Source organism: Prionailurus bengalensis, chromosome B1, assembly GCF_016509475.1.
Source record: "Prionailurus bengalensis isolate Pbe53 chromosome B1, Fcat_Pben_1.1_paternal_pri, whole genome shotgun sequence".
NCBI classification, from domain to species: Eukaryota; Metazoa; Chordata; class Mammalia; order Carnivora; family Felidae; genus Prionailurus; species Prionailurus bengalensis.
In genome coordinates this window covers 79,708,955-79,731,320 of record NC_057344.1, presented here as the reverse complement: position 1 = coordinate 79,731,320, position 22,366 = coordinate 79,708,955, and the positions used below count along the sequence as shown (strand labels likewise).

Here is a 22,366-nt window from a genome sequence, read left to right as displayed (position 1 = left end):
TCTACATTTATCTTTTGTGTGAGTACTCTGGCCAGCAGTTATAGATTGTGTTTTATTTTTTTCAACTTCTTAATCTGCTTGACCTGAAACTTTAACACAGTCTGTCGATATTCACGGTGTGGGAGTCAGGGAACAGCTTCTTAAAAGGTGCTTTAGACCGGTGGCAGGATTGTATCCAGGCCAGGGCATGGCTTTGTGCAAATAGCTCTGGAATAGAATCGAGCCTTTGCTGTTGTAGTAGCTGTGCAACTGTGTAAATTGTTTAACATCTCTGAGCTTTAGCACCCCACTGTAAAATGAAGATAATCTTTATTTTATATAAGAGTATTGAATGAGATATACACAGCATGTGCTATGGCCCATAAAATAAATGTTACCCTATTTTAGAAGTAGAATTTTCCATCATTTTCTTATTTTTTCTATCTTTGTATATACTTCCCTTTATTTAATTTTTTTAATTGGGGAATAACTGGATTAGTATCAACATAGTGATTCGGTATTTATATACATTATGAAATGGTCACTACAATACACCTAGTTACTAGCTGTCACCATACAAAATGACTACAATGTTATTGACTACATTGCCTGTGCTGTACTTTACACTCCTGTGTCTTACTTATTTCATCATTAGAAGATTGTACTTCTTAATTCCCTTCATCTATTTCATCCTTCTCCCAACCCCCTTCCCTTGGGCTATCATCACTTTATTCTCTGTATCTGTGAGTCTGTTTCTGTTTTGCTTTTTGTTTGGTTTGTTTTTTAGATTCCACATGTAAATGAAATCATATGGTATTTGTCTTCCTTTGTCTGACTTATTTCGTGTTACATAATGCCCTCTAGATTTCTCCATGTTGTCACAAGTGGCAAGATTTCCTTCTTTTTTTATGGCTGGGTAATATTTCATTGTGTATACATACCACATTTTCTTGATCTGTTCTTCTACCAATGGGCATTTAGGTTGCTTCCGTATCTTGGCATCGTAAATGATACTGCAATGTAGTTTTCTACTATTTTCTATTAATCTCCAGTAAAAAAAGATAAGAATGTGTAGGTCTTTGCAGAATGAATTCTTTCCATCATTTAAGCTTGGCCTTCAGCTACCTCCTGATGCTGTTTTCTATGAAAACTCTTTGATACTTCTGTGCTTCTCTGGCTGGAGTTTGTCAGTCAGTTAAGGGCATCTGGCCGGCTGACTTTGAGCTTTGATATTTTTATATTTGAAACCGTGGCATTCAGCCAGTTCTCCTCCAGCGCTGGGAGATACCGTCAGGTGTATGTATTCCTAATCATAGCCTGAACTTTTGAATCGGGCAAGTTCTGACCTGAGTGAGCAGATAAAGAGAAAGAGCTTTGGGGAACAATGTGAAGCAGTTATGTCTCTGAGGAAGAAGAGGGTGGGGGAGGGAGTAAACATGTCTCCAGCACCTGTTCCGTGCCAGAGTGTAGAAGGGAAGACAGAAACATCCCAGAGCATGCCAGGTTGAGGGTGATGGGCCCCTTGGCAAAGGAGTTGGATTGTGCCTCCTCTTGGGTTGGGTGAAGAGCCCGACAGCTCTAGTGACCTTAGGATGAATGCATTTCTTCTAAGCCTGGACTGAAAACAAGGCCCCAGGTAATCATTAAATCTTTCTTCCTAGGTCTTTCAGCAGCCCAGCGGAAGTTTGCACATTCACTCCGAGACTTTAAATTTGAGTTCATCGGTGACGCAGAGACAGATGATGAACGCTGCATAGGTATGTAACAGTGAGGTTTTGGTTTATTCTCCTTTGCTTTGGCTACCAAATAATCGTAACTTTCTCTTTATAGATGCTTCCTTACGTGAATTTTCTAATTTTTTGAAGAATCTGGAAGAACAGAGAGAAATTATGGTGAGTTGCGGGATGTGAATTAGTAAATTGAACTTCAAGCAGAGAAAATCTGGGTCTAGAAGCTGGTTCTGGTAGAAGTTTTGATGCATTTATCTGCGGATGAAGTAACACTTAGCAGTGGAGAGCCCTGGATGAGGTTTCAGGAGCCTGGATTTCTAGTTCCACAGTGGTGCTGACTGTGGTGAGATCTTAGACAAGTTGCTGGACCTCTAGACCAAGGCCCGGTTTCTTTATCCATAAAGTAGTGGGTTGGACTATAGCAGTGCTTTCTAGATTTTTGCTGGCAGTGGAGCACTTTCATTTAAATTGAGTCTCAGGCAGAACATTGATGTACCTAGAAGATCAAGGCAGAAAAGCTTATGTAGAGGCAGAGGGACAGCAGAGCAATGTTAGAGTCTGAATCATATTTTTATAGATTTTTAGGCTGTGTGGAGGGAGAGAATTTGGGCCAGGAAGTCCTTAGAATCCCTCTTTGCCTTGAGGTTCATGATCACAACGGTAAGAATAATAAGTACTTTCCATTGGGTGCTCTCCACATGCTTGATGCTATATGCTGAGTGCATTGAGTGGATGATTTTATTTAACAAAATGCTCAGCAATGGATTTTGAGGGTATTGAGTAATAATTTCTCACTTTTCTTAAAAGCTTCTTTCCTAATGTCTGTGATTCATTCATTCAATAAAGATTTATAGGAGAATTGCTCCCAGATTATTATATATTATCTATTCTCACCAGATTTTACAGGCGTTAAAAAAAATGACAAACTGGCTTTTTTTGTATCCTTGAAAATGAGTCCTACCTAGAATTATGTTAAAGTATAAGTGTACCAGTGGGTTCAGAAGTGCTTATAATAATAATATTGAACATGATAACTAAGATAGCCTTTAGTGTGTGTCTGGTACAGGGATATCAACCCTATGATCAACCTATGATAGAGACTCTTTTATTGTTCCCTATTTTACACTTGAAACTGAGCCATAGTACCTTGCCCAAGATCACATGGTAACTGAGAGGTAGAGCCAGAACCAGGCACTCTTAATCACCCACCATTTTTGTCAGCTTCCTAGATGTTACTGTAATTAATCTCTTTGGTGGTGGCGGTGGTGGGATTTCTGTCTAGTGTAGTTGCAGTAGGCGAAGAAGTAGTGGGAGGACACTGATTTTGATTTAAAAGTGACAGTGACACATGGCTTCTAAAAACCCCAATATAATTTGCATTGTACCCTATATCCTGAGATGATTTGTTTATATTGTGAATACTGTAGAGGGCATGCGAAGGTACTGTGGTCCTGTTAGGTTTTTCTGGAACAGACTGACATCTTCAGCCATTATTTGTGTGATCCCGAGTCACTAATTTTTCAGCCATTTAAGAAAGTCTAAATGTGATAGTGGGTAAAAATAATGCTATCACCTTTGTACTACATGTGGGTGTGTGGGTAGTGATGGAAGTGTGTGTACTCAGTTTATGTATTTAATAGTATCAACTTTTTTGTTCCCAGCCCTCTTTGGTATTTAGTTGTATTTCTCCTGGGATCCTGAGCTTTCAGCAAATATACATTTGATCTCTGAGTGTTTCAATTACTGTTTAGAATCTGAGCACACAAAGGAAGACCAAGCAAGCTTCCTCATGGAAGTTGCATTCTAGGAAGGGAAGGTGATAAATAAACATGTACTATAGGTCAGGTAGCATAAGTCCTACAAAATCAAATAAAGAGGGGCCTCTGGCGGCTCAGTTAAGCGTCCGACTTAGCTCAGGTCATGATCTTGTGGGTTGTGAGTTCGAGCCCTGCTTCAGGCTCTCTGTTGTCATCTTAGGGCCCGCTTGGGATTCTCTCTCTGTCCCTCTCTCTCTGCCCCTCCCCAACTTGTGCGTTCTCGCTCGCTCTCAAAATAAATGAATGAATAAACCTAAAAAAAAAAACCCAAAAAACCCAAAACAAAAAAAATCAAAGTGAAGGAAAGTTAGTAGTCAAAGAGTCAGAGAGTAGGGCAGGGTACTCCTGTATGTAGGGTGGTGAGGAGAGGCCTGTACAGCTGAGAACTATGTGAGGCATGCTGACATTTAGGGGAAGAGTGTTAGGTGGACCCGTGCTGGATTTTATCACCACCAAAATACTGTGTGACTATTTCCTGTCTTGATGTCCTATTTCTGTTTTGTGTTCTTTGAGATGCACTGACTAGGTCAAAAAACTGGAATGTGGTCTTAGCTCCAGGCTGTCAGATGCAGATAGTGTGGTTCTCAGGGCTATTAATAGCTGGCATCTTGGTGTAATCTTCAGCTGTGTTGGGGGTTGATAGGGTCTTTTAGATAGGAGGGGATGATGGGGCTGGGTTTCTGGTATAGGGTAGAAGTAGAAATAGGATGTTGTCTGTATAAGGCTGGAACCTCAGGGAGGAATGGGACAGTATGTTATAACACATTTGTGGGAACAGCGACTCCTGGATAGCAGGAAACTATTCAAAGCCAGAAGGCAGTTTGGTGGCGGTGGGTAGGGAGCAGCTATGACCAACCATAGAATTAAAAGGACACCTTGTGCTTTTTTTTTTTTTTTTTAAAGCTTTTTAGCTTGGGAAAGTTTGAGCATGTACAAAAAGAAAAATATGATTTAAAAAAAAATTTTTTTTTAACATTTATTTATTTTTGAGACAGAGAGCATGAACAGGGGAGGGTCAGAGAAAGAGGGAGACACAGAATCTGAAACAGGCTCCAGGCTCTGAACCGTCAGCACAGAGCCCGACACGGGGCTCAAACCCACGGACTGCAAGATCATGACTTGGGCCGAAGTCGGACGCTTAACCGACTGAGCCAAGCAGGCGCCCCGAGAGAAATATAATTAAACGACATGTACTCAGTATCCAGCTTCAGTAACCATTGCCACACAGCCAATCTTGTTTCTCCTATACTTCTCACTCCCCACTCCTATGCCCCCACAATTTGATAGAAAGCCCATTATATTGTTTCATGCATAAATATTGTACTACAGAGCTCTAAAAGGTTAACTCTCTTCCTGATCCACAGTGTCCTTCACACACCTAAAGACAAGCAAATCGTCATTCTTAATATTACAAGGAATTAGGCTATATTCAAAATTTTCTGATACTCATTTAAAGTCTGCCCTCCCCCACAGCAGTTGGGTTGATTGAATCTGGATCCAATCACATTGCATTTGATAGATAAGTTTCTAAGTCTCTTTTAATCTGTAGGTTTTTCTTCCTTTTTTCCCTTACTAAGAATTTCTGATACTTTTCTATTAGCCTTAAAAGACCTTTAAAATAGTACTACTTCCTGAGTTATCAATGAGTTATAATAACAAAATTAATAATAAAAATGAAAATGTTTGGTATTTAACCCATATTGGTGTTCTTTGGGTCTTTCTGTCTAATCTCCATCATCAGGGGTCTCACTTTTTTGTAACCATGAAAATTGCATGGAATCACAGCTACCTTTTTAAAATTTTTTAATTAATTAATTTTTTATATTTTAGTGTTTATTTTTGAGAGAGAGAGAGAGAGCAGGGGAGGGGCAGAGACAGAGGGAGACACAGAATCTGAAGCAGTCTCCAGGCTCTGAGCTGTCAGCACAGACCCCGATGTGGGGCTCAAACCCACAAACCGTGAGATCATGACCTGAGCTGAAGTTGCATGCTCAATGGACTGAGCCACCCAGGCGCCCCTAGCTACCTTTGTTTTAAATAACTTTGAACACTTAGTAAAAAAAACTTTGATGCCTTACTAGACACTAGCCTTAAACTTTTGAATAAGAAAAGATACCTCCCCTAGGAAGTGCTCAGTATGGCCTTGGAGAATAACTGGTAAAAAATGAATTAAAATATATTCTACTGGGGTACATGGTGGCTCAGTCAGTTAAGCATCTGACTCTTGATTTCTGCTCAGCTCATAATCTCCCGGTTTGTGAGTTCGAGCCTCAAGTGAGTCTCTGTGCTGACAGCGTGAAGCCTGCTTGGGATTCTCTCTGCCCCTCTCTCTGCCCCTCTCCCACTTGTGTGTGCCCCCCCCTCAAAATAAATAAACTTACAAAAAGTCTATTCTCCTGTGATAACACAAAGTTAGGTGGGGTTTCATGGAGTAGGGAGAGGTTAAGTCTGTGCTTATCAGGAAGGACTTTGTGGAAGAAGTTGTGTTTGAGCTGGAGTTTGTGGAGCAGAGACACAAAGGAGGACCTTTGTGTGGTTTAACAAGTTCATACCTGTCCAACACGTGACATACAGATGAGGAAAGTCTTTAAGTAGCTAAAATAGAAGCCAGTGCATTCTGGGAAATTTTTAAAAACTCTTGTTTCACTTACAATTATTACACATCAGCAGCAAAAAGCTACATATTAAGAAAAAGGAATGCAAAATCACAACTCTAACATAGAGGTTGAAATATTCTAAACTTGGTTCTAAGAATTTAACAAAATCTTAGTGGTCGCTTAATCTTTAAAAATAGTTAGTGTTGGGTCACCTTTGTGGCTCAGTTGGTTAAGCATCTGACACTTGGTTCCGGCTCAGGTCATGATCTCACGCTTTGTGAGTTTGAGCCCTGTGTCGGGCTCTGTGCTGACAGCTCAGAGCCTGAAGCCTGCTTCAGATTTTGTGTCTCCCTCTCTCTCTGCCCCTCCCCCCCACTCGTGCTCTGTCTCTCTCTCTCTCAAAAATAAATATTCAAAAAAAAAAAAAACCCAAAAAACCAAAAAAAATGAGTGTTTTCTGAAGTCCTAAATTAAATGTTGCACTGTAGTAATTAGATGTTCATAATTAAGACTGAGTCATTAAAATGTGAAAAAATATTTTGATCTGTGTTTTAGAAGGCAAGGACCAGGGTAAAAAAAACTTTAAAAAGCTTTCCATTTTTAAATAAATGTTAAAATAGGATGTTGGGTTTTAGGAATAAAGTCATCAGACTGGAAGCTCAACAATAAGGAACAAGTTCTTTGTTGGTTGTGAGCCATCAGGAATATGTATACACACATGACTAATCTGTATACCTCAATAGGCTTAGATATAAATAGTTCAACAAATACTGTGTGTGCCCATACGCTGTGCCAAGTGCTATAAAGATAAAGGCATAGTTCCTCCCTTTGCGTAGTTAGCCGTCCATTGGGAGAGATTACACAAAGCATACTTTGTGGTAACAGAGTTATTGGGGAATTCAGGGAAGGCGTAGTAGAGATGTCCTTTCAGGCCTCAGTTGACAGATGAGTAGGGGTTATCCAAGTAAGGAAAGATAGAAGTGAAGCACTAGTTTCTTCCGGGCAGACAGAATTTGGGGAAGAAGGAGGTATCTGTGTTATTTCCCACCAGTGTCTAGCTACATAGCTATTAAAGCCAGTTGTTGGGGAGGGAACTGGAAAGAAGGCTGGTCAGGAAGGCAGAGTGTCTCTCCCCAGCCCCTGCATGAAATTTCTGTGAATGAATGTGTCATGCCCTTTACAAGGCCAATATTGACTTTTTTGGAATAGTGTTTTCAAATGAGTACTTTTTATTGATCATTTTGCCAGCCTTGACTGTGAAATTGACCAACTCCAGTTGGGAGCTGAGTGCTGTTTGTGGCCAGAATTGCTGAGCTCACTTCTGTGCATGTTCTCTGAGGAAAGTACTGTGTGGTGTTTCACTGCCAGAATTATGGAGATGTTCTCTCTGGCATGGCAGGACATGGCGTACTGATCTGAGGTGGGCAGCTGTCCAAGAATTTAAGGGCTTTTAAAATGGTGCTGCAGCGTTTATGATGTTCTTTTAAAAACCCTTCATATTGGATTTACCTCTCTATATGCTTCTTTTATCATAACTTTTTCTTTTTTTTTTTTTGTCTTTTTCCTGAACACGACTGCTCAGTTTCTCAGGATTTTGGGAAATCAGGGCAGTTGCGTGAGGCCCAGAGGTTGAGGAAAGCTTCAGGGAAGAGGGGATGCCTTGAGAGAGAAGGCAGAGCTTGCCAGATGGTGCACAAAAGGTACCTCCCTCTCATCCAGAGAGGGCTGGGTGCTGACTGGGCTGCCAAACAGTGAAGAGACATCTTGTCCACCAGCTGCATCCTTTCCCTACTTGAGCAAGATGACCCTGTTCTGTTCAGAATTTTACTGTTACTTAATTTGTGTTTAGCATTACTTATGACTTCCTGAAATGTGATGAGTACCTAAGGTATTCAAACCACTGGGAAGATTGTGCCTTTATAAAGTTTCATCTGACTATAAAAATATTTTATATGGCATATCAAACCTATTTTATTTTTTTTAATTTTTTTATTTTTTTTCAACGTTTATTTATTTTTGGGACAGAGAGAGACAGAGCATGAATGGGGGAGGGGCAGAGAGAGAGGGAGACACAGAATCAGAAACAGGCTCCAGGCTCTGAGCCATCAGCCCAGAGCCTGACGCGGGGCTCAAACTCACGGACCGCGAGATCGTGACCTGGCTGAAGTCGGACGCTTAACCGACTGCGCCACCCAGGCGCCCCTCAAACCTATTTTAATCAATTATTTTAGACTCTGTAGGCTTTTGAGAACTCCTCCCCCTCCCGCTCCCCCTCCTGCTTTTACTCCTCCTCCCCCTGCCCTTCTCCTCCCCCTCCTCCTCTGCCTGTTCCCCCTCCTCCTCCTCCTCCCCCTTTTCCTTCCTCCTCCTCCTCCCCCTCCTCTCCCTCCTCCTCCTGCTACCCCCCTCCTCCTCCTTTTCCTTCCTCCTCCTCCTTTTCCTTCCTCCTCCTCCCCCTTTTCCTTCCTCCTCCTCCTCCCCCTCCTCCTCCTCCCCCTCCTCTCCCTCCTCCTCCTGCTACCCCCCTCCTCCTCCTTTTCCTTCCTCCTCTCCTTTTCCTTCCTCCTCCTCCTTTTCCTTCCTCCTCCTCCTCCCCCTCCTCTCCCTCCTCCTCCTGCTACCCCCCTCCTCCTCCTCCTTTTCCTTCCTCCTCCTCCTTTTCCTTCCTCCTCCTCCTCCCCCTTTTCCTTCCTCCTCCTCCTCCTCCCCCTTTTCCTTCCTCCTCCTCCTCCCCCTTTTCCTTCCTCCTCCCCATGTTTTTCTCCACCATAGATTTCACTTTTGTGAAAACACCAGGATAGGGAACACTTGCTAGGTGATTTGCCCTGAGCTTATGCCCCAATAAAGAAGGCACTGGGCTTCTCAGTACCAAAGGCTTTTGTCAATAGCTTAGGTGGTTCCAGGCAAGACACAATGGATGTTTCCTCAGTGCTTGCCAATTTGCATCACTCCTTCTTCATTGGTCTTTCATTGTGTCAAGTATCTTAAGTGATTTCTAGCTCTTTTGGGGTTTTTGATACTGATTTTTGCTCTAAAACTTTGTCTTTTTTTCTTTCAAAAGTATTTCCTGATACTCTTAAAATGACGTGTGTTGGTTAAAATGAACTAAATATCTTTTACCTTTTGGGAGAAATTTTCATGCTATTTTTGTCTTAAGTACCAGAGGACGGTGGTTCCCAAAACTAGGTCTCTGGTCCAGCAGCATCAGCATCACCTGGGACCATGCTAGATATGTTAACTCTTGGACCCCACCCTAAACCTACTGAATCAGAAACTCTGGGGTACAGCCCATCAGTCTGTGTTTTAATAACCCCTCCAGGTTATTGTGAAGCATGCTTAAATTGGAACCTCCTGACCTTGGAGCTAGAGATGTCTGAAAGTTGGAAACACTACAAATTGGTTTTTGATGACTTTCTGTTTACCAGGAGGTTAAAATAAAATAGACTTTAAAAACCTCAGCTTTTATATGCCGTTTCCAGAGGATTTTGAACTATATCTAGTGGTTTTTTTTATTTTTATTTTTATTTTTTTAATAGGTTTCTGCTGTTAGGAATTTTAGTGTTCGTGTTTAGCATTACTTTGAGTTCTTGTAATGTGCTGGGCACCTAAGGCATTCCATGCCACTGGAAAGACTGTGCCTTTAGTTTAATCTTACTGTAAATACTATATTTCATATGGTATATCAAACTGATTTTAACCAGTTCTTTTACAGTTAAAGTGACATTTGTGTGTGTGTGTGTGCGCGCGCGCATGCACGCACAGTTCTATTGGAAGGCATATTCAGGTGGGGAAAAAATCCGTCTTGAACTTTTGTGAGAACATTTCTCAGTTTAGTTTAAAAGTTGTCAGTGACCTAACTTTATAAAGAATTTTTCTCCTTGGAACTGACCCTTACAATTTGACAACACTGTTTTGTTCACATAAATCCGTTTTTTACCCTTGTAAACTCATTATTAATTCAATCAGATACAGATGTCATTGTGAAACGTGTTTCCTAGGAATATACTTTTTGAAAGTTGGACTTTTACTCAGAATCCTATAGAGGTTATAGTCAGAACTGACTTGAATAAATCAGAATTCTAAAATGAGTGAGGATGATTTAGGCAAGAGGATTGGGCTCCTTGGTGGACCCCATTACGTGGGAGGCCTTGCTCATGACTCAGTGCCCTTTCTTGGTGACTCATAGTCATCTGTGGTCTCAAAGCCTTGTCATCGTCAGATTCTACTTCCCTATTGAAACTTATGTTTCCTGTATTTCATATCTTGGGCTTTGTTCTTGTCTGCTTCTGAGGAATCCACTTTTCTGATTAAACCCCTTATTACTGACACGAAAGAGCAGAGTAGACAAGGACTCCTCAACCCATCCCCAGCACACATCCATGCACACCAACAACAGACACCAGAATGTGACCAGCCCCCTCATTTCATTGTCTTATCTAGAGGAGTGGTTCCAATAGTGAGAATTAAGCTCAGCTGAGTCTGCAGTTGCATGAGGAAAATATTTTTGTCAGATCCAGTCATGAAGTACTCAAAGGTATGGCCTTGGCTCCTAAAACAAAGAGCTGAGAGAGAGCTTAGGGAAACTTTTAACCCTTTTATTGACCAAAAAAAAAAAAAAAAAAAAAAAACAAACCAAACAAACTGGAATTCAGTGAAGTAAAGTGATTTGATCCATGTCACTTTAGAACATAAGTTGGTGACAGTGATGAAAAGAGAATCTTTCTCCTATCTTCCTATCTCTTGGTATCCTAGTGACATTATTCTTTGCCTGTAGCTCCTGTAGCTCCAGCCTTCCTTCCACCTTTGAACATGGCAGGGAATGGAAATTTATCCTTATATCTGCTGTCTGCCAGGCAGGAGTCTTGAAGAAATGTGAATTTTATTCTTTCTTTGTTTTCTTTTTCTTTCTTTTTTTTTTTTTTTTAAAGTTTATTTGTGGGAGAGACAGCGCAAGTGAGGGAAGGGCAGTGAGATAGGAGACAGAATCCATGCAGGCTCTACATCATCAGTGCAGAGCCCAATGTGAGGCTTGAACCCACAAAGCCATGAGATCATGACCTGAGCCGAAACCAAGAGCTGGACTCTTAACCAAGTGAGCCACCCAGGTGCTCCTGTTGTTATTTCTCCTGGCTGTTTGGATAACTGTAGCTCAGCATTTCAATCAATAAACCACTTGGTCCCTTGAGGAAGAAATATGAATCCTGGTAACGGTTAGAAGACCTGCCATTAAGGCCTTCTGGTTAGGTCAAAGGAGTTCCAGCATCAGGAAATACCTAGAAAGTGGATGCTATCATCTTGGAAGAAAATTCTGGGTCCTATAGTGGAGTACCACTTCAAGAAATAAGGCATCCTCCACTATTCTTGATGGCACAAAGGGAAAAAGAACAATGTGTGGGCAAAACTAGGTATCAGTGAGTGAGATGAAAAGTGATTCAGGAGAGCTGGACTCTGAAGAAGTTTTAGAAATATCTTAAATATATTTTGTTTTTTGTTTATGTATACACAAGAGGGATACAGGATAAAAATCTGTCAAAGAACTTTTTCAATAAATGTAAAAGTTTAAATCAAGGTTTCCATATTTTTTCCATAAGACCATATAGAAAAGTGGAGTGTCGTCTTCTTAGTGGCATGTTAGATTGAATGAAATACAGAACTTGAATGGTGGCGGGCATTACTAGAGGTCCAGGAGTAAACTAGTGGCCATGGCCATATAGTGGGAAGAACATGGACTTAGGAAGCAGTGGCAGACGGGCACCTCTCAGATCGCCCACTGCAGGGAGTGTAAGGACCATTGGGCCTAGCTGTTGCTATGTGTTCCATTACTGTGTTAGAGTGAAGGCCACACCTCCTACAGTCTGCCCCCAGCCAGGACCGAGACAGCGGGGGTACTAAAGCAGCTCATTGCTAGGGACTCTGGAGTCCTCTGACAGACAGCCTTGACTCAAGGAGTCCCCGATGGCCTTGCTGAACTTTCCTTCGAACTGCACCTTGCAGCCTTCCTTCCCTCCCTGTCTCCTTCCACTGGGATGAGATCTGCATCACTGTCTCCCTGATTCCCCCCCCCCCTTTTTCTCACAGACATTACCCCTAATAAATTTCTGGCATTTATAATCTTGTGGCAGTGTCTAGTTCTTAGAGGACCTGGTGTAACACAGAAACGGACTGTTTTGAATGAAGATAATATGTACAGGAGACGCAGCATAGGTGTTCATAGTTACCATTGTTGCCATCAGCAGGGAATGTGGAATTCATATAGAAACTCTATTCTTTACATTATCTAAATTTGTATGAGAATCCTACTGCTTCATAAAACAAGTATTTTTGAATGTTGGGAGCTGAGCAGTGTTTGTTTGTTTATTTATTTGAGAGAGAGCGCGTGTGCATGTGAGAGCAAGAACAAGCAGGGGAGGGGCAGAGAGAGGGAAGGAGAATCTAAAGCAAGTTCCACACAAGCACAGAGCCCCGCGTGGGGCTCGAACCCATGAACCATGATATGACCTGAGCCAAAGTTGGACACTCAACTGACTGAGCCACCCAGGTGCCCCAGGAGCTGGGCAGTGTTCTAGCACCCGAGAATGCTAGAGTTAGTGAGGGATTAGGCACTTGTCAGGATGAGGTGCTCAGCTGCTGGCTGCTTAGTGGAGAATGAGAGCCTTTCTGTCTGACACCCTCCTTCTCTCAGCCACTCAAGTAGCCCAGGTACAGAAGGGCCGGAGATCAGTGTCTTTGCCTTTGGCCAAATGTATAGGTGTTCTTTTCTGAACAGATCCCCACCCATCTCTTTCTCTCTATTTCTATCAGGTTTTCTTTTCTTTTTTTAGGTTCAATTATTTACTTTGAGAGACGGAGAGAGAGTGTGTGTGCCCACAAGCAGGGGAGGGGCAGGGAGAAGGAGAGACAGAATCCAAGCAGGCTCCATGCCATCAGTGCAGAACGTGATGCTGGGCTTGAACCCGTGAACCGTGAAATCATGACCTGAGATCAAGAGTCGGAAGCTTAATTGACTGTACCACCCAGGCACCCCTCTCATGTTTTCTTGATTGAAAATTTATTGCCTGATTCATGAGGTTCCATTTCTAGCTATGCCACTGACTTGTACCATTCGCTTCAGAAATTACAATTTCTCTCATTTAAAGATAAAAAATATAATTTCAAATTCTCTCATGATACTTTTGCAGCTGTCAGGCTCCTATTTCACTTGCTTTTGTGGCGTCTTATTCCTTCTCACAATGTTCTGCCCAAGTATTTAGTAAAAAAAAAAAAAAAAAAGAAAAAAGAAAAAAAAAAAGCTAGATCTTTACTGTCCATCATGCACAGAGGGAAAGAAGATAAAGGTTAAATCTCTGCATGTCCTTATTAGGTTAACTCATTCCTAATATACCTAATCTTTGTTTGAAGATTCTTACTTTTTCCAAAGAATAATACAAATCTTTACTGGTTGAATCTACTGGATTTAAATAATTGGAGTAAAATGGCAACCTTTAATGAAAGGCCTTCACAATTGATGCATGCTTCCTTTTTTTTTCCCTCTTCAGCTAAACACTAATATATTTGTAGAACATAGACATTAGGGGAAGCTTAAATTTTTTGTGATTCAGTGGCCTTTTTGGTTTTTTTTGTTTTTTGAGAGCCAGTTTATGGCCAGATATTCAGGGAATTAAGCCAGGGAGCAGAAATTGTCAGAACTTAGCTCAAATACTCTTGTTTTATTAAGGCTCTGTTCAGAGTTTACAATTGAAAGTTGACAAAAACTCTCATTGGAGGACTTTTTATCCTTGGCCTTTCAGAAGAAAACAAAAGTGTAGTGAGTGATCTAGTGAATTTGGAATATATATTTTACAAATTATAATTTCCAGACTGTTAAATTGGACTGCTGTGGTTTAAAAGAATCAGATGTTCAAGGAACCATTTTATATTAATTGGCTTTTAATTTTCAGGTTTAAACTCTGTAGAATTAATTTATAGCACCTCTCTACCTATGTTTCAGTTAGACCTTTGTATGTGGGTTTATTAAGGTTCTTACCAGTTCTTAGCTGATAAGTTTGAGGTATCAACACTCTAAAATTTAATTTTGTTTTTACATTAATTTTTTCTACCAGAAGGATTAGCTTAGCTTAAGCTGTGCTCACAAATGAAATAATATCCAGGGATTTATTTGGAAGTTAAAATTGCTTCTCACGTGGCATTCCCTTCCTTTTTTTTTTTTTTTTTTGCTTGCGTTAAGTAGGTAGAGCGAACAAGCATTATTCCTTCTTTAAAGTTGAGAATATTCAGGTAACAAAAGAGAATTGTTTCTTTTATGGTCCAAAACCAGAAATGGTTGGGTCTGAGCCCAAATGAGAGAATGTTGGCCTCTTATTTGTCACTGTGGCCAGGCTCTTTTAGCACACCAATGAAATGTTTTTGTTTTTTTCTCAGCATCAGAGTCTTCTGACTTATTTCTCTTACAATTTTAGGTATTAAAAAATGGGAGGGCTTTATTGTGCATTTCAGTTTTCCTGTTATAACTTGAGTCTGAGTTGATGGGAGAAAGCACAGTCCAGAGAAAGACTGGCTAGATGGAGAAAGAGGGAGGTAGCAAAGGATGAGCGTGAATGGGAAATAATCTAATTAATAAAAAATTATTTGGTTTAATCAGGAGAAAAATCTTGTTTGGGAATTGAGATGGATAGTACTGAAAGCATTTTGACACGATTGCGTGCAGTTCGGAAATTTTAAAGAAATGTGAATCCTGTGTTAGTCTGTCCTCAGTAGCAAGGTCTGAGTCTTCTGAACAGAAAGGGAATTTATTTAAAGACTGTTCAGTCTTTAATGGTGGTATCTTCATATGGTTCTGAGAACTGAGAAAGATGCCCAGAGTTGCACTGCAGAGCTGGGTTTAGAGAAGATAGTCACCACCCTTGCCACAGGGTGTAGACAACAGAGCATGCACCAACCATACCGCTGTCCCTGGTGGTGGTTGTAGAACTTCTACTTTTGCAAATGAGTTGCTACTACTCAGCAGAATCTCTGGTCACTAGTTTCTGTAAGCACTGGCTTCCGAATCAAAGTCTGGGCTGGCAGGATCTGATTAGTGGCACTGATTAGTGGCAGGATCTGATTAGTGGCACTCTGGCCGGGTCCCGCTACCTCACTACAAGACGGCTAGGAGAGCAAGTGTCTGTCATTTCCAGCTTCCATAGTGGAAGCTGGGCTGTGCCTCATATGTTAGGAGAATTCTCAAACATAGGAAGGTGTTTCAAGTGGTGCGTATCCCAGAAGGACAGAGATCCACTACATATAATGTTTATGCCTGACTGTATGCAACATCATTTTCCCATGAGAAGATGAAACAAAAATGTTTTTGGATGGCTTGAATGTACATACTTGTAGGTATGCATGTGTATATCTCCTAGATAATCACATGCCTACTTTCATTATTTAGTGGATTAAGTATGTGGCTATATTTTAAAATCAAATGATCAATGTATACTTTGGAAAAATTTCCCCCACTTATTTCATAAAAAAGTTATTCCAAGTCTTGACGACTTTTACATTAGTATGTTTATCACTGACACATTCAGAATCTTTTGGCGGAACTTCCCAGAGTATGTCATGGCCACATCTGTCTGAATTCTTTCTGATACAGCACCTTTGAAAAATCTCTTTCTGCTGCTTTCTTTCAATATTTTATCTCAAGCTACAGATACCCATGTGTAGCACATTTGGATGATATCTTTTACAGATTATATAAGACAGATGTATTTTCGTGACTTACTATTAACTACTGCCTTGTTGCTTTTGAAGTGATCTTTATAAAAACACCAAACACTTAGAATTTGAGGTTTTCTCCAGAATAACTAAAGCTCTTAAATTTCTTAGCTTCCACTTGTTTTTGTAATCCAGAACTCTTTGTAAACTGCAAGTATCTGAAACTAGGTGTGATGGGGGCTGTTTTAGGCTGAGGACTGTTTCCTCAAACAGTCCTTTGTTGATCAAAATAATGGAAAGCACACTCCTTAAGGAGACTCTGAGAAATCTTATGTAGGGTTAAGTCCCTCTGACAATTTTGGGAAAAATATTTCTTATGTTCAGAAATATAAATATAATTATATATATATAGTGTTATATCCTGAGGTTCTGTTTCAAGAAAAAGTAAGAAACATGTCTGTGATGTATCTTTGCTGTTATTCTTGATATTGGAGTTGGAAAGTAGAGTTTTCCATTTAGTCTAATGAAATGGGAAGTGTCTGGAAGGTCATGGGAGAAAATAGTGGAAATTCTCCTTTGCTCTCAGATTATGCATTCCTCTGGGGTCAAGAACACTTGGAATCTAGGCTTAAAATAACAAGGGCCATAGGGAACAGACATAATTCCTTCTGTTTCATTAGACTCAGTCTATCCTTGTTAGTACTAAGTGATCAGAAGGGCGTGGTTTAGTACTTACACTGACATATTCACTGTATTATTTAGATTGAGACTTGAAAAAACTGTTAAAGATCTCATAGAATGTAGTTTTGCCTTTTCACTGAATATGGGTTTCTAACCCCAAGCCCCATTCTGTTTAGAATTAGAACATCAGAACTTAGCCTGCCCTCAAATGGGCAGCCTTAAAACAGCAGCAGAGGTTCTTCCCCAGCCCAAAGTAGAGTCTGATGGTCTGCTGGGTAGCTGTCATTGCCAACAGATTTCTCAGCTACTGCTTGAACTGTGGGGGCAGGCAGAGATATCACCTTACCTTCTGTTTTCCTTTTAGCCATTGAAGTTCTCACATCCAGATGTCTAACGAAAGGGATTTCAGACCTGACTAGTTGGAAATATTTTAATCCCCCAGGCTGTTATAAAATAGTCTCATTCTTTTACTTTGAATTGTGAAGTTTTAATGGATTCTGAGATTTGCCATTCAACACTGAAATGTGGCTTGCATTTCTGCTTCTCCCACCTCACATAGAATCCTAGAGCTGGATGAGACCCCAGAGGTCTCCTAGGCCAGCTTTTCCTCCTGCAGGCCTCTATGATAGAGTGTCCATGGGCATTGGTCACCTAGATTGTACTTGTTGATGGGAAAGGAGCTAGAGGTCAGACTTTGCCTGGTCCATGCAGGTCTTACTGAGCTCCCCTTGGGAGCAAACCCCAAATCTGCATTACAGCTTCTTAGACCTGGTTTTGTCGTCTTTAAGCAAATCAGAATGCTTTTTTCCTTCTTTCACTTAGCACCTGTTTAAATGTTTATAGGCAGCTTTCATGTTGCCTCTAAATATTCTCTTCCTCCCCAATTCTATTGAATACCTCTGGTTTTCTTGTTCCTCCTACACTGTTTTAGCATTCTGGGCACATTCTTGCTTTACCCCAGTTAGCAAATGTCTTTTTTAAAATGCAATATCCATACTATTGAGATAGATTCTGATCTCACGGGACACCGTTGAATGATTGGCTTGTTTGGTTTGAACATAGCCAATGTATGAGTTCATTCTTTTCTAGGGCAACTTAGGACTCTTTTGACTCATGCTGAACATTCAGTTAACTCATTTTTAGGGACTGAAGCCCTTATTAAAGCCCACTATAAATTCATATAAATTGAAGGGGCGCCTGGGTGGCGCAGTCGGTTAAGCGTCCGACTTCAGCCAGGTCAAGATCTCGCGGTCCGTGAGTTCGAGCCCCGCATCAGGCTCTGGGCTGATGGCTCGGAGCCTGGAGCCTGTTTCCGATTCTGTGTCTCCCTCTCTCTCTGCCCCTCCCCCGTTCATGCTCTGTCTCTCTCTGTCCCAAAAATAAATAAAAAACGTTGAAAAAAAAATTAAAAAAAAATTGTTAAGATAGTTTTTTTTTTTTTTTTTTAATGCTTGCACAGTTGCTTTTCAACGCTGAAACCCACTGGCTTGCTTATCCCAGGCAAATCTATTACCTCACTTGTAAATCCCTCTTTTCAGCTGGACAGCTACTTGAACTGTGATTCTCTCATGCAACATTCAACCTTTCCTCCCAAATTTTGTTCCCCTGCAAATATAGTAAATGTATATTAAAATATACACGGGGGCGCCTGGGTGGTTCTGTTGGTTAAAAGTTCGACTCCTGATCTCAGCTCAGATCTTGATCTCAGGTTCCTGAATTCAGGCCCTGCATTGGGCTCTGCACTGGGAGTGAAGCCTACTTAAACAGAAAAAAAAAAAAAAAAAAAAAAGAAGAAAAGAAATATGCAACCAGAGAAGAGTAAGTAGAACATCTTGGGATGTACTTAAGATGATTCTCTCAGGCAGAGTTGAGCCAGCCATGGCCCAAGCCCACCTCACCTCCTGTATTTGTAAATACATTTTTGCTGGAGTACAGCTGTGCTCATTCACTTATGTACTGTTTATGACTGCTTTTGGGCTACAATGGAAGAGTTGGGTAGTTGCAACTGAGGCTATATGACTGCAAAGCCTAAAGTATTTACTACCCAGCCTTTTATATAAAAAGTTGGCTGACTCCTGCCCTAAGGTTCACAAGCAACTGGTAAAGCAACACATTTTACATTCATGTAGATGCATTCTGTTTCTAAGCAAGACTATCCAAAATCCTTTTCAAGGCTCATTAGTCAAAGCCTTTTCTGATTTCTTATTGTGGCTAGTTCAAGTATTTTATGGGGAATAATATGGTTACATAATTTTATAGGTGGAGTATAAAATCACATTCTCTATTTGCTTTGTCTTTCTCTCTTTAAATTACCTGATTTCTACTGTATTAGTATTTGAAAGCTTTTCTCCATAGTATTACTTTCAGCTGTCTCTTTTAAATTGGGGAACTGTTACCACCAGAAATTTTCTTTAGGGTTTTAGGAGCCATCCTTGATTTGGTATTCATTTGTCTCTGGGGAAGAATCATGTTTTGGCATTAGAACATTTCAGTAACACTTATTTCTAACAAATATTATATAATACTTCTGTGAAATTTTTAAAAGGAACTGAGAGATTCCATGGAGTGTCTAGTCTATTTTGAGAGAAAGAAGGAAACAGTCCTTCTTGCTCACCCACCAGTGCCTCACTGAAACGTTGAGTAGCTCCTCTTGTTTTGTTTATTGAATAGAATGCTTAAGGCTCAGTTCAGAAGGTACATAACCAGATTTTAAAAGAAAAAATTGGTAATGGATTTTAAATTAAAGTTTTTTTAATCAAAAAAGTTTTATGAAAGAGTTGGACATAGTCATAAGACAACAACTCCTTTCTTATTCTGGAAATTTGCTTGTTAACTTGCAAACAGTAAGAAATCTCTCATACTGTTTTCCTTGGGAAAAAGAGTTAGACCTTGGGAGTCAGACACATGCTGCATCACATTAATTATCCAAGTGAAGGACACATTTAATGACCTAAAATTACTTGTGTGTAGTCTTTGTGGGCCCCCTTTTGTAAAGGACGGTGTTTACGCCACACGAGGAACTTTTAGGACTTGCATTTTAAAAGGCCTCTCTGTGTCTGTGTTATTAATGCCTGTATCTAGCATTTACTGAACATTTCCTAGATCCTATTCTGATGGCTCCTGGGGCCCATTGGATCTCTTCAGCCTCCTCTGCTGATTTTTAGCTGCATTAGTGACACTGAATTGCTTGCAGGTGTATGCTCTGAAATTGCTGTTTTCCTCTCCCCTTTATCCTTACTCTTTGCCATCACTTCTCGGCCTTTTGGCTAAGATCAAGTGTATCCTTACTCTTTGTCTGGAGAACTCGTATGCCCTATTTCGGGCTCTGCTTTATCCCCTTCCAGAAATCTCTTTTACCCAGTCAGCTCCCTCACTTGTGCAACTTGCCTGTGCTGTGCACACCACATCAATACTATGCTGATATGTTCACATGTCCTGGAAATACTTTTACCTTGGTTAAACCTAACTGCTCACTCACTCCCTGCATTGCTAGAGAAAATCATACAGCAAGGCAGATGGATGTCTTCCCAAACTGCTGCTCAGTTATTTCAAATGGCCTGTAGCCCTGCCTAGTAATGTTCGTGTTTCTCTAGGAAGTGCTCTGCTCACGGTTTGTAATGGTATTTTCCTTCATTCTCCTCACTATTCAAACTTTTTCCCATGCTCAACCTCTCTTGTAAGTGATCTTGCCTTGTATTTCATGGAAAAAATAACCATCAGGTAGCAACTCCCCAGCCTCTCTTCATGAGATCTGCACACTCATTTGTATTGATACAGTACTTGTGTTCTTACTTGTTATTACACGGGAGGGACGGATCCCTCCTCCTGTGACAGGTCAACACCCATGCATGGGCACCATCTCATCTGCTCCCACCTTAGAAATTTGGAACCATCTTTTCAGGATTCTTCACGTGGGCATTTAGATGTTTTACTATCTTTTGGGTGTCTCCTAGTGTCTTAGATTTAGCATAATTCCTTAGTGCTTGCTCCTAGCTGCTTTTGCTCATAATTTTCCTATTTCAATAAATACTATTTCTGGTATTCAGTTGTTCATGCCAGAAATCTGGGAGTGATCCTGGGAACGCCCACCTTTCCCACATTCAGTCCATCACCAGTCATTTTGATTCTATCTGCAGATATCTCTGAAAACTCTATTTTTGTTATCATGACCTTATTCCAGCCCCCCATCGTCTGTTATATGTACCATTCTAGAAGCCTCTTGGCAGGTTTCTCTCTTTCCATATTTCCTCACTTCTAATCTCTTTTTCTCAGAGAATCCAGAGTAATCTTTAAAAGATCTAAATAATCATTGTGTTAGTGCCTGGCTTAAAAACCTTCTGTGGCTTACATCATACCCAAAATGAAAGAACTCATTCCCTGGGCTCTCAAGGTCCTATATGTTCTGGTCCCTTGCCTTCACTCCTGTCTTTCCATTTACTTTTTTGTTCTTTATGTCCCGGCCACACTGGCCTTTTGCTATTTCCTGTAATATACAAATTTCTCACCTCAAGCCTTTACCTCTGCTGGGTTCAGGCTGAAAACAATTTCCCTTGCTCTCTGCATCCCTAATTCCTTCTCATCTTTCATATATGCGCTTAAATGTCATTTCTCCTCCCTGCCTTTTTTTTTTTTTTTTGGCATCTTTTAATCTCATTTTTTAAATTTACATCCAAATTAGTATAGAGTACAACAATGATTTCAGGAGTATCTACTCCTTAATGCCCGTTACCAATTTAGCCCCCTCCCACAACCCCTCCAGTAACCCTCTGTTCTCCATATTTAAGAGTCTCTTATGTTTTGTCCCCCTCCCTGTTTTTATATTATTTTTGCTTCCCTTCCCTTATGTTGATCTGTTTTGTGTCTTAAAGTCCTCATATGAGTGAAGTCATATGATACTTGTCTTTCTCTGACTAATTTTGCTTAGCCTAATACCTTCTAGTTCCATCCATGTAGTTGCAAGTGGCAAGATTTCGTTCTTTTTGATTGCCAAGTAATACTTCATTGTGTATACTCCATTGTGTGTACATCTTCTTTATCCATTCATCCATCAGTGGACATTTGGGCTCTTTCCATACTTTGGCTGCTGTTGATAGTGCTGCTATAAACATCGGGGTGCATGTGTCCCTTCCAAACAGCATACCTGTATCCCTTGGATGAATACCTAGTAGTGCAATTGCTGGGTCATAGGGTAGTTCTATTTTTAGTTTTTTGAGGAACCTCCATACTGTTTTCCAGAGTGGCTGCACCAGCTTGCATTCCTACCAACAGTGCAAAAGAGATTCTCTTTCTCCGCATCCTCATCAACATCTGTTGTTGCCTAAGTTGTTAATGTTAGCCATTCTGACAGTTGTAAGGTGGTATCTCATTGTGGTTTTGATTTGTATTTCCCTGATGATGAGTGATGTTGAGCATTTTTTCATGTGTCAGTTGGCCATCTGGATGTCTTCTTTGGAGAAGTGTCTATTCATGTCTTTTGCCCATTTCTTCACTGTATTATTTGTTTTTTGGGTGTGGTGTTTGATAAGTTCTTTATAAATTTTGGATACTAACCCTTTATCTGATATGTCATTTGCAAACATCTTCTCCCATTCTGTTGGTTTCCTTTTAGTTTTGCTGTTGTTTCCTTCGCTGTGCAGAACTTTTTATTTTGATGAGGTCCCATTTTTGCTTTTTTTCCCCTTGCCTCTGGAGACGTGTTGAGTAAGAAGTTGCTGCGGCCAAGATCAAAGAGGTTTTTGCCTGCTTTCTCCTCGAGGATTTTGATGGCTTCCTGTCTTACATTTAGCTCTTTCATCCATTTTGAGTTTCTTTTTGTGTATGGTATAAGAAAGTGGTCCAGGTTCATTGTTCTGCATGTCACTGTCCAGTTTTC

The 22,366-nt window shown here is 40.6% G+C and overlaps 1 protein-coding gene across 2 annotated transcripts in view; it reads left to right on the top strand.

The window, feature by feature from the left end:
* Positions 1-22,366, top strand: part of ARHGAP10 (Rho GTPase activating protein 10) — a 326,505-nt gene that overhangs the window by 79,539 nt on the left and 224,600 nt on the right. For both annotated transcript variants that reach the window (XM_043567800.1, XM_043567809.1), the window contains exons 2-3: positions 1,641-1,736; positions 1,810-1,871. In XM_043567800.1, the coding sequence (XP_043423735.1) occupies positions 1,641-1,736; positions 1,810-1,871 (158 nt within the window). The remainder of the gene's footprint in view (positions 1-1,640; positions 1,737-1,809; positions 1,872-22,366) is intronic.